Here is a 13,994-nt window from a genome sequence, read left to right on the forward strand (position 1 = left end):
TAGGGATTATACATTCTAATTCTATAGTATGAGACAATATAGACATGTCATGTTTAAAAAAAGTTTTGTAAATGAGTTCCTGTAGTTCATGCATTAAGGACCCAGTCTTATGGGGATCCACAGGCTTCTGTATAGATTACTTAGGTAAATCTCTCTATTTACCCAATGGGACTCAGTGCTCAGTCTAGAAGATACCATCAGAGATGCTTAGTTTGCCAGTTCTCAAACTTTGTCTTTGTGTCTCCAAAGGTAACATACTTGTTAACAGTAAAAATGTTTTAAAATAAATTAATATATAGAGGTGAGAAATAACAGACCTCACCTCAATTGTCCCTCTGCAAATTTGTGTACAAAGAGTTAATCCCTTACCGCTCTCCAAAATTGCAGTTTCAAAAAGTTCAATGAATACAAGACTGTTGGAGGCAGACTAGATCTGGAGAAGGAAGAGTCTGGAGACAAATGTGAGAAGAGAGGAAAATATGCTTTTCTGTTAAAATATTATGTTTGCTGTTGAAGAAACAAATCCAGAATACTGAACGTTGTTGTTTTAGTTAAATAAAAGAATTTAAATGTCAGTCTGGTGATGTTCTCCTCCTAATACAGCATGGCAAGAAAATCCTGCAACTATTAATGATTAACCTGTTGAATTGGAGATAGTTCACCTCCTAATGACTTCATAAATTAGGGTTACCATATTTCAAGCCTCCAAAAGGAGGACACTCCACCGGACCCCGGCCCCACCCCCAGCCCCGCCCACGCCCCAACTCCACCCCTTCCCCAAAGTCCCCGCCCCAACTCCGCCCCCTCCCCTGCTTCCCGCGAACATTTGATTTGCGGGAAGCCTGAAGCAGGTAAGGGGGAGTGTGGGGGGAGGAGGAGCGGCCCAGGCTGTCCCCCCCCGGCATTTCCAGCCTGGGCCGGCCCCCGGCCGAGCACCCCCTGGCCCCGCCGGCCGCCGAACCCCCGGCCGAGCATCCCCCAGCCCCGCCGGCCCCCCGGCCCGCTCAGCACCCCCTGGCCCGGCCCCCGGCCGAGCACCCCCTGGCCCCACCGGCTCTTTGCGCTCCCGGTCCCCGGCAGCACCGGCTGGTGCTCGGCCCCGCCGGCCCCCCAGCAGCGCCAGCGCTTGGTGCCCCCGGCTCCCCGGCAGCACCGGCACTCTGCCCCGGCGGCCCCCGGTCCCCCGGCAGCGCCGGCCGGCGCTCTGCCAAGCCGGCCCCCGGCAGCGCCGGCGCCCCAGGCTCCCCGGCAGCGCCGGCGCTCTGCCCCGCCGGCGCTGGGCGCCCCCGGCCCCCGGCCCACCACCGCCGCCCGCATGTCCTGATTTTCCCGGACATGTCCGGCTTTTTGGGATTTCCCCCCGGACGGGGGTTTGGAGCCCAAAAAGCCAGACATGTCTGGGAAAATCCGGACATATGGTAACCCTAGGTACTCCCAGCTTTGCTGGCATCCCTGGCTTACCTTAGAGCAGGCTCCGGCGACTGCTGCTGCTCCCTGACTCTTCGAGCAGCCCCGTTGCCTCCGGACCCCAGCTGCTGGCCAGGCACTTCTCCTACCTGGACTCCAGCTGAGCTGCTCCTCTACTCTCAGACTGTAAGAGCCGAGCTGCTGGCTTCGGGCAGCCCCCCCCTGCCTCCGGACCTTGCACCACGGGAGCAGCTCAGCTGGAGCCGGGTAGGAGAAGTGCCTGGCTGGGGGCTCGGGGTCCGGAGGCGGGGGGGGGCTGCCCGAAGCCAGTAGCGCTGGCTCGGGCAGCTTGGCTCTGTAAATCTGAGAGGGGAGGAGTGGAGCAGAGCCGCAGCGGGAGAGGAAGTGCCGGACGTATGGTAACCCTAGTCACCCCCATAAAGAGGCCAGATTACGACACAGCCTTGTTCTCTCCAGACAAATCCCCCAAACACTTCAATGAAAACACACAGGTCCAGACAAAACACTAAAACCAGTTTAGTAACTGGAGCAAGGGGGTTTTCAGGGATTACAAGGGAGAAAGATGTTAAAGGTCAGAAACGGTTAAAACTATAAAATTAAAACATGCATTTTAAATCCTAAATTTTACCAATCTAAGGAAAATGAGAAGCAAGCAGGTTTTCTCACCCCACCCGCTGTTGCAGGCAGTTCACAGTTCTTAAACCCAAGCTGGATTTCCTTCCAGCCTTGATCCACCCTCCCCAGTCCAAGGCCCCTGTTCCCTTTCAAGCCATTTTGCTTCCTTCTGTAAAGATGGGAGAGGAGAGGTAAAAATGGAGACAATTCTCCCTTGTGCTTTTATACCACTCTCCTCTTTGAGGTTCATCCCCCAGTCGGGGGGCAGGCGACAATCAGTCTGTGGCCTAAGTGAGCATCCAGCCGTCATTCCGGAGAATTGTAACTCTCCTGTTCCCAGCTCCACAGCTGGTGAACGGCCGGCTGAGCAATTACTGGCCACGTAGCACCGAGCTGGTGTGCAGGTGACATTGTCTTGGAGGAGCTCGTCTGTGGGCGTTTTCCAGCTTTACAGCATGTAACAAACATACAGCAAACTCTCAGAGCTCCATGGACAGTGCTGATAGACACATTTTAATGGGACAATAATATTCAGCAGAAGATGACTTTTCCCATGATACCTCACAAGCCATACTTTGGAGAAGATTTATCATTTTATAAACGTGGTGCCCATAAGAGTGTAGACCAGTGGTTCTGAGATGTGTTTCATTGCCGCCCTCTCCCACTTGGTGTCTGTAGTCATTTACGCCCCCACCCTCAAAAGCAAATATATCACCACCCAGCTCTAAAGGCAGAGTGGTTGCTGGCGATGTGCACAGCTCTGAAGACCTCCAATAGCAGCACAGAAGTTAGGGTGGCCACCTGAAAAATAATATTCAATAATATCGCTGTTCACAACACTTATCACCCCATTGCCACTCTTACTTCTGTGCTGCTGCTGCACCTGGGTTTGAGAGCCTGAGCATTGATCCACAACTCCCAGCTAGGCCTGTTCCTTCCTCATGAGCCGCAGCCAACTGGGGCTGACAGCCAGTGCTCTTTAAAAAAACCCAAACAACCCACACTGATCACGCCTCCCCTGAGTCATTCCTGTGCCTCCATTGGGAGGCTCTGCCCACACTTTGAGAATTGCTAGTGTAGAGAGTCACCGTGGGGATTGGTAGCCAAGAAGGTAACACCAGCTCCTTTCTGTCTCCGGGATCCCCAGAGAGAATGTCCGAGTAGGAGAGCGGAACAGATCCGATTAACATTAACCTGGCAAAACACATTTTGATGATTTCAGCTATAAACATTCCCTCCATCCTTCAGCCCCTACCCCCAGCGAATTCAATGAGACTGAGCTAGAATAGGGCAGGTGGCACGGGCGACGGTTATAATGGCTGAATTATTGATCCCTGAAATAACAGAATACAGGAACCCTTTGGATAGCTCAACATAGAGTACTACAGTTACCCCTCTTAGAATCACAGAATATCAGGGTTGGAAGGGAACTCCGGAGGTCATCTAGTCCAACCCCCTGCTTAAAGCAGGACCAATCCCCATCCTTCTTGTAGTGTGGGGACGAAAACTGGACACAATACTCCAGATGAGGCCTCACCAATGTTGAATAGAGGGGAACGATCACATCCCTCGGTCTGCTGGCAATGCCCCTACTTTAACAGCCCAAAATGCCCTTAGCCTTCTTGGCAACAAAGGCAGACTGTTGATTTATATCCAGCTTCTCATCCACCATAAACCCGAGGTCCTCTTCTGCAGAAATGCTGCCTAGCCATTCGGTCCCTCGTCTGTAGCAATGAATGGGATTCTTAATCCTAAGTGCAGGACTCTCCACTTGTCCTTGTTGAACCTCATCAGATTTATTTTGGCCTAATTCTCTAATTTGTCTACGTCTCTCTGTATCATATCCCTACCCTACAGCATATCTACCACTCCTCCCAGTTTAGTGTCATCTGCAAACTTTCTGAGGGTGCAGTCCACATCATCCTCCAGATCATTAATGAAGATACTGAACAAAACCGGCCCCAGGACCGACCACTGGGACACGCCACTTGATACCGGCTGCCAACTAGACATGGAGCCATTGATCAGTACCCATTGAACCCGACGATCTATCCAGCTTTCTATCCATTTTATGGTCCATTCATCCAGCCCATACTTCTTCAACTTGCTGGCAAGAATACTGTAGGAGATCATATCAAAAGCTTTGCTAAAATCAAGGAATAACACATCTACTGCTCTCCCCTCATCCACAGAACCAGTTATCTCAACATAGAAGGCAATTAGGTTACTCAGACATGACTTGCCCTCTTCTTCCAAGTCTTTAAAAATACACATTTACATTTCAAACTCTAGCTTATCTCAGGCAGAAACACTGTTAAAATCTCTCTCTAAATGTTGACTCTGAGTCAATTACATACAAGTTGCTTAACCCTTTCTTGCCATGTCTCACAGAAGTTTAGATCCTGTGTGGATTCTTCCATGTTTAATGAGGCTAGACCTCTATATGAAACATTTCCAGCAGTCCAAGAACCTCTGGAGTCTCTCCTGTGTGGATTGACTGATGTTGAACAAGGTGTGACATCTGTATAAAACTTTTCCCACAGTCCAAGCACTTGTGGGCTCTCTCTCCCGTGTGGAGTGCCTGATGATAAAGAAGGTGTGACCTTCTTATGAAACTTTTCCCATAGTCCAAGCACATGTGTGGTCTCTCTTCTGTGTGCAATGCCTGATGGCGAACTAGGTATAACCTCTCTATGAAACTTTTCCCACAGTCCAAGCACTTGTGTGGTCTTTCTCCTGTGTGCAATGCCTGATGTTTAACAAGGTGTGACCGCTATATGAAACTTTTCCCAGAGCCCACAAGTGCTTGGACTGTTTCTCCTGTGTGTAATGCCTGATGTTTAACAAGCTGTGACCTTCTTATGAAACTTTTCACACAGTCGAAGCATTTGTGGGGTCTCTCTCCTGTGTGGATTGCCTGATGTTGAATAAGGTTTGACTTCCATAAGAAACTTTTCCCACAGTCCAAGCATTTGTGGGGTCTCTCTCCTGTGTGTATTGTCTGATGTTGAACAAGTTTTGACTTTCTTCTGAAGCTTTTCCCACACTCTAAGCACTTGTGGGGTCTCTCTCCTGTGTGGATTGCCTGATGTTTAACAAGGTCGGACCTTTGTATGAAACTTTTCCCACAGTCTAAGCAGTTGTGAGGTCTGGCTCCTGTGTGGATTGCTTGATGAAAAACAAGGTGTGACTTTCTTATGAAACTTTTGCCACAGTCCAAGCACTTGTGGGGTCTTTCTTCTGTGTGGATTGCCCTATGTTGAACAAGGTTTGATCTCTCTATGAAACTTTTCCCACAGTCCAAGCACTTGTGGGGTCTTTCTTCTGTGTGGATTGCCCGATGTTGAACAAGGTTTGATCTCTCTATGAAACTTTTCCCACAGTCCACACACTTGTGGGGTCTCTCTCCTGTGTGGATTGCCTGATGTGTAACAAGGTGTGACCGCTGTATGAAACTTTTCCCACAGTCCAAGCACTTGTGGGGTCTCTCTCCTGTGTGGATAGCCCGATGTTTAATAAGGTATGACCTTTTCATGAAACTTTTCCCACAGTCCAAGCACTTGTGGGGTTTCTCTCCAGTGTGGATTGCCTGATGTTGAACAAGGTATGACCTTTTCATGAAACTTTTCCCACAGTACAAGCACTTGTGGGGTTTCTTTCCTGTGTGCATTGACTGATGTGTAACAAGGTGTGACCTTCTTTTGAAACTTTTCCCACAGTCCAAGCACTTGTGGGGTCTCTCTCCTGTGTGGATTGCCTGATGACGAACTAGGTGTGACCTCTGTATGAAAAGTTTCCCACAGTCCAAGCACTTGTGGGGTCTCTCTCCTGTGTGGATTGCCTGATGTTTAACAAGGTGTGACCTTCTTTTGAAACTTTTCCCACAGTCCAAGCACTTGTGGAGTCTCTCTCCTGTGTGGATTGCCTGATGACGAACTAGGTGTGACCTCTGTATGAAAAGTTTCCCACAGTCCAAGCACTTGTGGGGTCTCTCTCCTCCGTGGATTGCCTGATGTTTAACAAGCTCTGACCTCTGTATGAAACTTTTCCCACAGTCTAAGCAGTTGTGAGGTCTGGCTCCTGTGTGGATTGCCTGATGTTGAACAAGGTCAGACCTTCTTTTGAAACTTTTCCCACAGTCCAAGCATTTGTGGGGTCTCTCTCCTGTGTGGATTACCTGATGACGAACTAGGTGTGACCTCTGTATGAAAAGTTTCCCACAGTCCAAGCACTTGTGGGGTCTCTCTCCTGTGTGGATTGCCTGATGTTTAACAAGGTGTGACCTTCTTTTGAAACTTTTCCCACAGTCCAAGCACTTGTGGAGTCTCTCTCCTGAGTGGATTGCCTGATGACGAACTAGGTGTGACTTTCTTTTGAAACTTTTCCCACAGTCAAAGCACTTGTGTGGTCTCGCTCCTGTGTGTAATACCTGATGTTTAACAAGGTCTGACCTTTTCATGAAACTTTTCCCACAGTCCAAGCACTTGTGAGGTCTCTCTCCTGTGTGGATTGCCTGATGTTGAACAAGGGTTGACTTTGTTATGAAACTTTTCCCACAGTTCAAGCACTTGTAGGGTCTTTCTCCTGTGTGGATTGCCTGATGTGTAACAAGGTTTGACTTTCTTATGAAACTTTTCCCACAGTCCAAGCACTTGTGGGGTCTTTCGCCTGTGTGGATTGCCTGATGATGAACAAGGTCTGACCTTTGTATGAAACTTTTCCCACAGTCCAAGCACTTATGGGGTCTCGCTCCTGTGTGTAATGCCTGATGTTTAACAAGGTGTGACCTTCTTATGAAACTTTTCCCACAGTCCAAGCACTTGTGGCGTCTTTCTCCTGTGTGGATTGCCTGATGACGAACTAGGTGTGACTTCTGTATGAAACTTTTCCCACAGTCCAAGCACTTGTGAGGTCTCTCTCCTGTGTGGATTGCCTGATGTTTAACAAGGTTTGACTTTCTTATGAATCTTTTCCCACAGTCCAAGCACTTATGGGGTCTCTCCCTTGTGTGGCTTAACTGATGTCTAATTATTTGTGTCTTCGAAATGAAACATTTCCCCCGCTCGAGGGATTGAGAGGGTTTCTCTTCAGTGTGGCTGCTCCCATGGTTATTAAGATCTGAGAGCTTATTAAAACTTTCCCCATCGTCCAAGCATTGAGGGGGTTTCCCTCCAGTATAGATTGTCTGATGTGTCACAATGAATTCTTTCGCAAACTGAGGGTAGTGCCCGGGTGTCTCTTCCTTGGGATTTGTCTGCTGCGCTCTGGGATCCTTGTCTCCTCCCCCACCGTTAATAGATTCATCCACTTTCTTCCCTGCGTGGTTTTCCAGAAGCCTCTCTGACCTGTGCCAGTTACCCCAGCCTTCTTCCTGCTCCAAGCACTGGGAAAAATTCCCTTCAGCTCTTCCTACAAAGGTCCCCTGCAGTTCCACTTCCCTGGGAACTTCCTCATGATGATTCCCCTGCTGATTCTCACTCCCTCGCTCAGCACCTGCTGAGAGAGACACAATCCAGACAGGAGTCATTGTGCTGGGGAGAAAGAGGAAGAGCACCGAGGAAAAACCCAACACAAAGATTGAGTAATTGCACTCTGCCATTACATCGCACCCAAACACTCACAGGGAAGGAAAGCTGGGAAGCAAACTCCTGCAGCTAAGAGGCTGGATAAAATGGCGTGAGCTATATCTGATGACTGCAGCCCTGTCCTGGCTGAGATGAGGAAGAACTGAGGGTGCTTACTCACACCATATTTTGGGATTCTCAACTTCTTTCATTCCCTAGATTGTTTCTGTGTCAGTCCTCACCTGTATGGGTGCATCTCGGAAGCCTTCTTTCTTTGCAGGCCTGGAGATCGGGCACCCACGGTTCTTCCCCTCGTTCCAGCCGGGAGATGAGCTCAGGTTTGGGAATTGGAAATCCTGTGCAGAGGGTGAAATCAGACCAGATCAGGATGCGTGGAGCATTGGTGGAGTATTTGTCAGAAAGAACATTCCGTGAGTGCAACCTGTCCCTGTGCTCTGCTGGAGGAGCGGTTAATCCAAGAGGACGGGGAAACGATCAGTGAGCCCCCTTGTGCAGAGGAAGTTGTCTGGGGAGGTGAGTTGAATTATTACTACACTCTCATTAGGCGTTCCCAGGATCTGTGCGCTCTGGGGGCCTTGCTGACTCACACACAGCTCTGCACTTAAACCCCTGCTTCTTTCTAAACCTGCAGAGCCCAGAGCACTCCCCATGGCTGGAGCTATTCCCAAGGAGGGAGGTGAACAGGGTTTGTGTGTGAAGCCGAGAAACAACACAGTCAGGACAATGCTGGATTTATGCCCCTTTGAAAGCTGGAGGGGTGGGGATGGTTTAGCTTGTCCATTGGGTTTTGACACCCATGTCCCACTGGAGAGAGCACGGAGATGCAAGTCTCTCTCATACGGCAGCTGTGCATTATGGAACCACTCGCCTCTGATCTAACTGACCAGGGAAGAACCTGACCAGATTCAGACACGCAGACCCCACGGCTTCTAGTTAGGGTGACCAGACGACCCGATATTATCAGCACAGGCCCGATTTTAGGGTATTTGTCCCGTGTCCCAACCTTACATCGGCTGGGACGCACTATGTCCTGATATCAGGGGACCGTCTGTTGGAGGACGAAAGCCGTCGCCACTCACATCTTCTTCCTGGGCCTGGGGAAGCACAAATGAACACCTGGCTCTTCCCCGCCGGCCGGCATGAGCCTGCAGAGTGCTGTAGCCCCACTCCCCAGGCACGCACAGAGGCGGTGAGGAGGTCTATGCTGCGTGCTGCGGGGGTGGGGCTTGTAGGCGCCGGCAGCAAGCCCACCGCCCCCCACGCCCCTCGACCCTGTTGGGACTCAACTGGCCCCCTGGCGGGTCCCTCTGGCTGCGGGAGGGGCTCTGCGTGCTGCCCACCTCCCTCCCCGAGGTGGGAGGTGGAGACGGAACGGAGGCAATCTGGTGCGGGCGGGACGGGGCGTGGAGCCGCCGGTGGGTTCTCAGCCCCCACCAATTTTTATTGTGCTCCGGCGGTTTCTTTCGTTTTCCTTCACCGCCGGCTTGTTTTTTGTTTTTTGTTTGGCTCCCCCCCGCGTCCTCATATTTCACCTCTCTCACCTAGTCTCCCTACTTCTAGTATAAGAAGGAATGGGAATCCCTTACCCAGCGAGGTCACCGTCTCGTAGTTCTCCTGCATGACGTCTCTGTAGAGAGCTCTCTGAGCGGGGTCCAGCAGAGCCCCCTGCCCCTGGGTGAAATACACAGCCACCTCCTCGAACGTCACTGGTAACTGAAACAACAAAAGTCCCCCACTCAGTACTTGCTGCCCCAGCAACAATCCCACTAGTAACGTGGGAGGAAGGATAAAGAAATGGAAGCTCTGGGAGGGCCAGAGTAGCAGAATCCCACCCCCACCCTGCTGAGAGCAGCCAGGAGGCTTCAGGGCCTGGGGAGAAGATCAGAGCTCCTTGTCCACCCCAGCACACAGAGCAGGGCAGGGTCGTTTCATTTCCCACACACGTGCCAGCCACAGGCTAATATGGGAAGCAGAGCCCTAAGCCAGGGACAGGGACAGGAAACCTGACAACTTCCCTTCATAATTCACAGCAGCCTCAGGCTAATGGGATCTCACTCCAGCACTGGGAGGCTTGAAAATGTTCCCAGCCCTGTGTAAGTGGGTTGTATCCTGTCTGAGAAATGGGGGAATGTCCCGTCTCCCCTCCCCCGTCACCAATGGGCCCACTCAGAAAAACAGCAGGTTTATCACATCTTGTCTCCTCCCTGCCCCTGAAAATCCCCTACCTGAGCTGGCTCCATCACAGACATTTCCCTTCCCTGTCTCCTGGAAGACGGGTCCATCTGGAGCAAAACGTGGACGTGATTCCTCAGCCTGACGGGGCGAGAGGGGCGATGGGGGAGGTTACAGAAGGGGCTTCAGTCCATGTCACACCCCGGTTCCCACTCAGGCTCTTCAGACCCTCCCAGTAACAGTATCTCTGATCCAAATGCTAGAAAAAAAAGCAGAACCAAAGGGGCCACCCAGAAATCAGACCAGGGCTCTGGGCGACCCCAAAACTCATGAGACACAGACCCAGGGGCGGCTCTAGGCACCAGGAAAGCAAGCAGCAACTTGGGGCAGCCCATTTGCAGGGACACCAGCGGGCAGGGATCCAGCCTGGGAGCTGAGAGCCAACAGGGGGCCCTGGGAGCTGTTGTTCCTTGGTTAGTTCCCTGCCTATAGAGCCAGTCCTGGAGCAGGGAAAGAACTACATTTCCCAGCATTCCCTTGGCCTCTATTAACAGGAAAGGGAGGGGGAGGGAGTATGGTAGCTGAAACCTCATGCTGCAGCTTGTTGTGAAGGGAGAGCTCATTGCTAGAGCCGGGTGGCACTGTGAATAGGCAACAAGTGTGCCCAAGGAGTAGAAAAAAGCTTTGGCCCAGATATTCCCTTCAGAAGACTTCCCCAGACTGGATTAGGGATACTGGTGTGACCTCACCTTGCAGCCCCCAAAGAAGGAATTGGGTGGACTAAATGGACAGTGCACCTCTCTATCTGAAGCCTAGCAAGGGAGGTATGTGGATCCCACTAGAATTTAAAATGAAAAGTAAGGGAGGGGAGGCTCTGGACCTGGGCAGCTTTAGATACAGTATCAGGCCCGTAGGAGGATTTCCACTTCCACTGAGCCATGGAAGCAGAAATTGACTTTTCCTTTCCAGATTTAGCTAATATTCAGAAAGGGAATCTAGCACCTGCCTTCCAGATTTGAACACCTCAAAATTCAGGAGTGCTCAAGCTCAATTTGGGCAGCTGTTACTTTAGTTCTCCCAAATCAAATATACTGATCCACTGTAACTTGCTGTAGAAAAAGTAGGATAAAATTGAGCAAGAAATGCTTCCCTGTGGTTTTTAGGACCAGAATTGCTATTTTCAACAGCAATTGCCTTTTTTTTTTTTTTTTCAGTTTTATTTGTTTGAAAGGAAGACAGTGATATCGCATTGGCAAATTCCCCACAGAAACAAAGAGTGGAACAAAGGAATAATAAAGACACTTCAACTTTTCCTCTTTGATGGGGAACAGGCTTATAATATGCATCCAGATATCCTCCAATCACACAAGCTGAAAATGGTTCCACTTTACTGCAGTTCTGTAACCATATGGGAACCAATCCTGTCTGTGTTCTGTGAACATCCAAAATTGCTGAATGACCCGCCCTGGGAGCAAGTTACCAGTGATCCAGGGCTGGGGCGGAAGGAGGGTGCAGGTGGATGGAGGGAAGAGCCCAGGGCTGGGGCAGGAAGGGGTGTGTGGGTGGGCGGGCACTGGTGCGGGGGAAAAGAGGAGCCCTGAGCTCCGGCTGCACGTGGTGGGGGGGAGACCCCAGGGCTGGGGCAGCAGAAGGGTGCAGGGGGGGAGCCCAGGGCTCTGTGGTGGGGGCAGCCACATTTTTTTTCCTTGGGGCGGCAAAAAACCTAGAGCCGGCCCTGCACAGACCCAACCAGCACGGGTGCGTCTGACAATAACACACTGGGAGCAGGGTGTGGGTGTGGGGGGCTGTAACCATATGGGAACCAATCCTGTCTGTGTTCTGTGAACATCCAAAATTCCTGCTGAATGACCCACCCTGGGAGCGAGTTACCAGTGATCCAAGGCTGGGGCGGAAGGAGGGTGCAGGTGGAGGGGCGGGGAGAACCCAGGGCTGGGATGGCAGGGGGTGCGGATGGGGGAGGAGAGCCCAGAGCTCGGGCCGCACGTGGTGAGGGGGGAGAGCCCAGGGCTGGGATGGCAGTGGGTGCGGGTGGGTGGGAGAGCCCAGGGCTGGGGCAGCGGAAGGGTGCAGGGAGGGAGCTCTGGGGTGGGGGCAGCCACACTTTTTTTCGCTTGGGGCGGCAAAAAACCTAGAGCCGGCCCTGCACAGACCCAACCAACACGGGTGTGTCTGACAATAACACACTGGTAGCAGGGTGTGGTGTGGGGGGCTGGGTTTTTGCCTCTGTCCACCGCCAGTCTCCCCACACACCCCCTTCCCTCGCAGTGCCCCCGACTCACATCTTCCCCCATTCCAGCCTCGCTCCCCTCCACCCCACAATCCCCTCGATCCCTCCATCTTCCCTTCAGTGCACCCCCGCCCCCATCACAGCCTGCCCCCCGCATCGCCAGCACCCGCCTCCTGCTCCCTCCTCCCCCTGCAGCCCGGGGGTGACGGGGGGCGGGGCGAGTCTCTCTCACCTTCCCTCCGAGCGGGGCCCCCTGGGGCAGGGGCCGGGCCGGGAAGGGGCCTGGCCGGGCTGGGGACTCAGCCCTGGGAGAGGCTCCTGGGGAGCAGCGGGAAGGGCCCTGCTGGAGATTCCCCTCTCCCGGCTGCAGCCCGGGCTCCGGGCTCCCAGCACCAGCCGCCGGGGCTCGGGGATCTCGCCAGGAGCCTGGAGCCAGAGTCCCCGCAGCGGCTGCGAGTCACTTCCTGCTGCCGGGCCTGAGCCCAGCGATCGCTGCCCCAGAGCCGCCTCCCAGCTGCTCCTGGGTCCTAGCGATCAACCCACCGCGCTGCAGCATCTCTGTGTCCGGCTCCTGTTCCACTCACAGGCTCTACGGTCAGAAGGGTCCATCATGAGCATCTAGCCCAGGGGTTCTCACGACCTCAGACTGTGGCCAGCAACTCTTACTAGTGGCAGCTGTGACACTTTCCCCCATAATCCTAACTCACTTTATGAGAAACCAATAAATATTCACAGAGGTAAGCGGTGGGAACGGTCACCCCAGCACCCCTAACTCTACATCCCCTGTCAGCTGCCACCCCACCATTCTACATGCACTGGTGTCACACGCATTTCAACGGCACAATATTCAGCAGATCATGAGTTTTCCAATGATCCCTCACCAGGCACACTTTGCACACAAAATATCATAACCATACACAAGTGAAAGGTTTCAGAGTAGCAGCCGTGTTAGTCTGTATCCGCAAAAAGAAGAACAGGAGGACTTGTGGCACCTTAGAGACTAACAAATTTATTAGAGCATAAGCTTTCGTGGACTACAGCCCACTTAAAGCTTATGCTCTAATAAATTTGTTAGTCTCTAAGGTGCCACAAGTCCTCCTGTTCTTCTTTATACACAAGTGGTGAACATGGGGTGCAGAGGTTATCAGAAGAGGGATCCATGTGGGGCGAGTGGGGCACAGAAACTCTCTGTCATCCCAATGCAGGACACTGCAGGACATGGGGAGGGCATGACTGGCTGGCTATCGAGGGCTGTGAAGGCAGGCACGGAGAGGAGCCCCTCTGCAGGCTTGGCCCAGATCCAATGGAGTTGCTGGGGAGAGGAAACCCTCCCTCACCAGGATTTCAACGATTTCCACCCCACCATCGACCTCAGCCTGGACCAGTCCACACAATAGATCCTGGATACCACAGCAAATAAGTGATGGTCACATAAACACCACCCTATACCAGAAACCTATTGACCGCTATACTTACCTACCTGCCTCCAGCTTCTCTCCAGACCTTGGGAGGCAAGCCAGTCCTCGCTTACAGACAGCTCCCAATCTGAAGCAAATACTCACCAGCAATTACACACCACACCACAGAAACACTAACCCAGGAACCAATCCCTGCAACAAACCCCGTTGCCAACTCTGTCCCCATATCTACTCTAGCGACACCATCATAGGACCCAGCCATATCAGCCACACTATCAGGGGCACATTCAGGTGCACATCTACTAACATAATATATGCCATCATGTGCCAGCAATGCCCCTCTGCCATGTACATTGGCCAAACCGGACAGTCTCTACGTAAAAGAATAAATGGACACAAATCAGGAATGGTAACATACAAAAGCCAGTAGGAGAACACTTCAATATCCCTGTATCAGAGGGGTAGCCGTGTTAGTCTGAATCTGTAAAAAGCAACAGAGGGTCCTGTGGCACCTTTGGGACTAACAGA

General features: G+C 52.0%; 1 protein-coding gene across 3 annotated transcripts; it reads right to left on the bottom strand.

Annotated features, from left to right (window-relative positions):
* Positions 1–1,920: 1,920 nt before the first annotated feature.
* On the bottom strand, positions 1,921–10,106 carry LOC128848423 (zinc finger protein 850-like). Of its 3 annotated transcripts, XM_054048412.1 has the most exons (5): positions 9,854–10,106; positions 9,215–9,341; positions 7,850–7,963; positions 6,159–7,539; positions 1,921–5,990 (listed from the first exon to the last, which is right to left on the bottom strand). In XM_054048412.1, the coding sequence occupies exons 1-5, from the start codon at positions 9,908–9,910 to the stop codon at positions 4,817–4,819; spliced, it is 2,853 nt and encodes a 950-aa protein (XP_053904387.1). In that variant the 5' UTR covers positions 9,911–10,106; the 3' UTR covers positions 1,921–4,816. The 3 variants fall into 3 exon arrangements, with proteins under 3 accessions (XP_053904387.1, XP_053904386.1, XP_053904385.1); XM_054048411.1 differs by having other exon boundaries at positions 1,921–7,536; XM_054048410.1 differs by having other exon boundaries at positions 1,921–7,539.
* Positions 10,107–13,994: the final 3,888 nt, after the last annotated feature.

The sequence above is a fragment of the Malaclemys terrapin genome, chromosome 13, assembly GCF_027887155.1.
Source record: "Malaclemys terrapin pileata isolate rMalTer1 chromosome 13, rMalTer1.hap1, whole genome shotgun sequence".
In the NCBI taxonomy this organism is placed as follows: domain Eukaryota; kingdom Metazoa; phylum Chordata; order Testudines; family Emydidae; genus Malaclemys; species Malaclemys terrapin.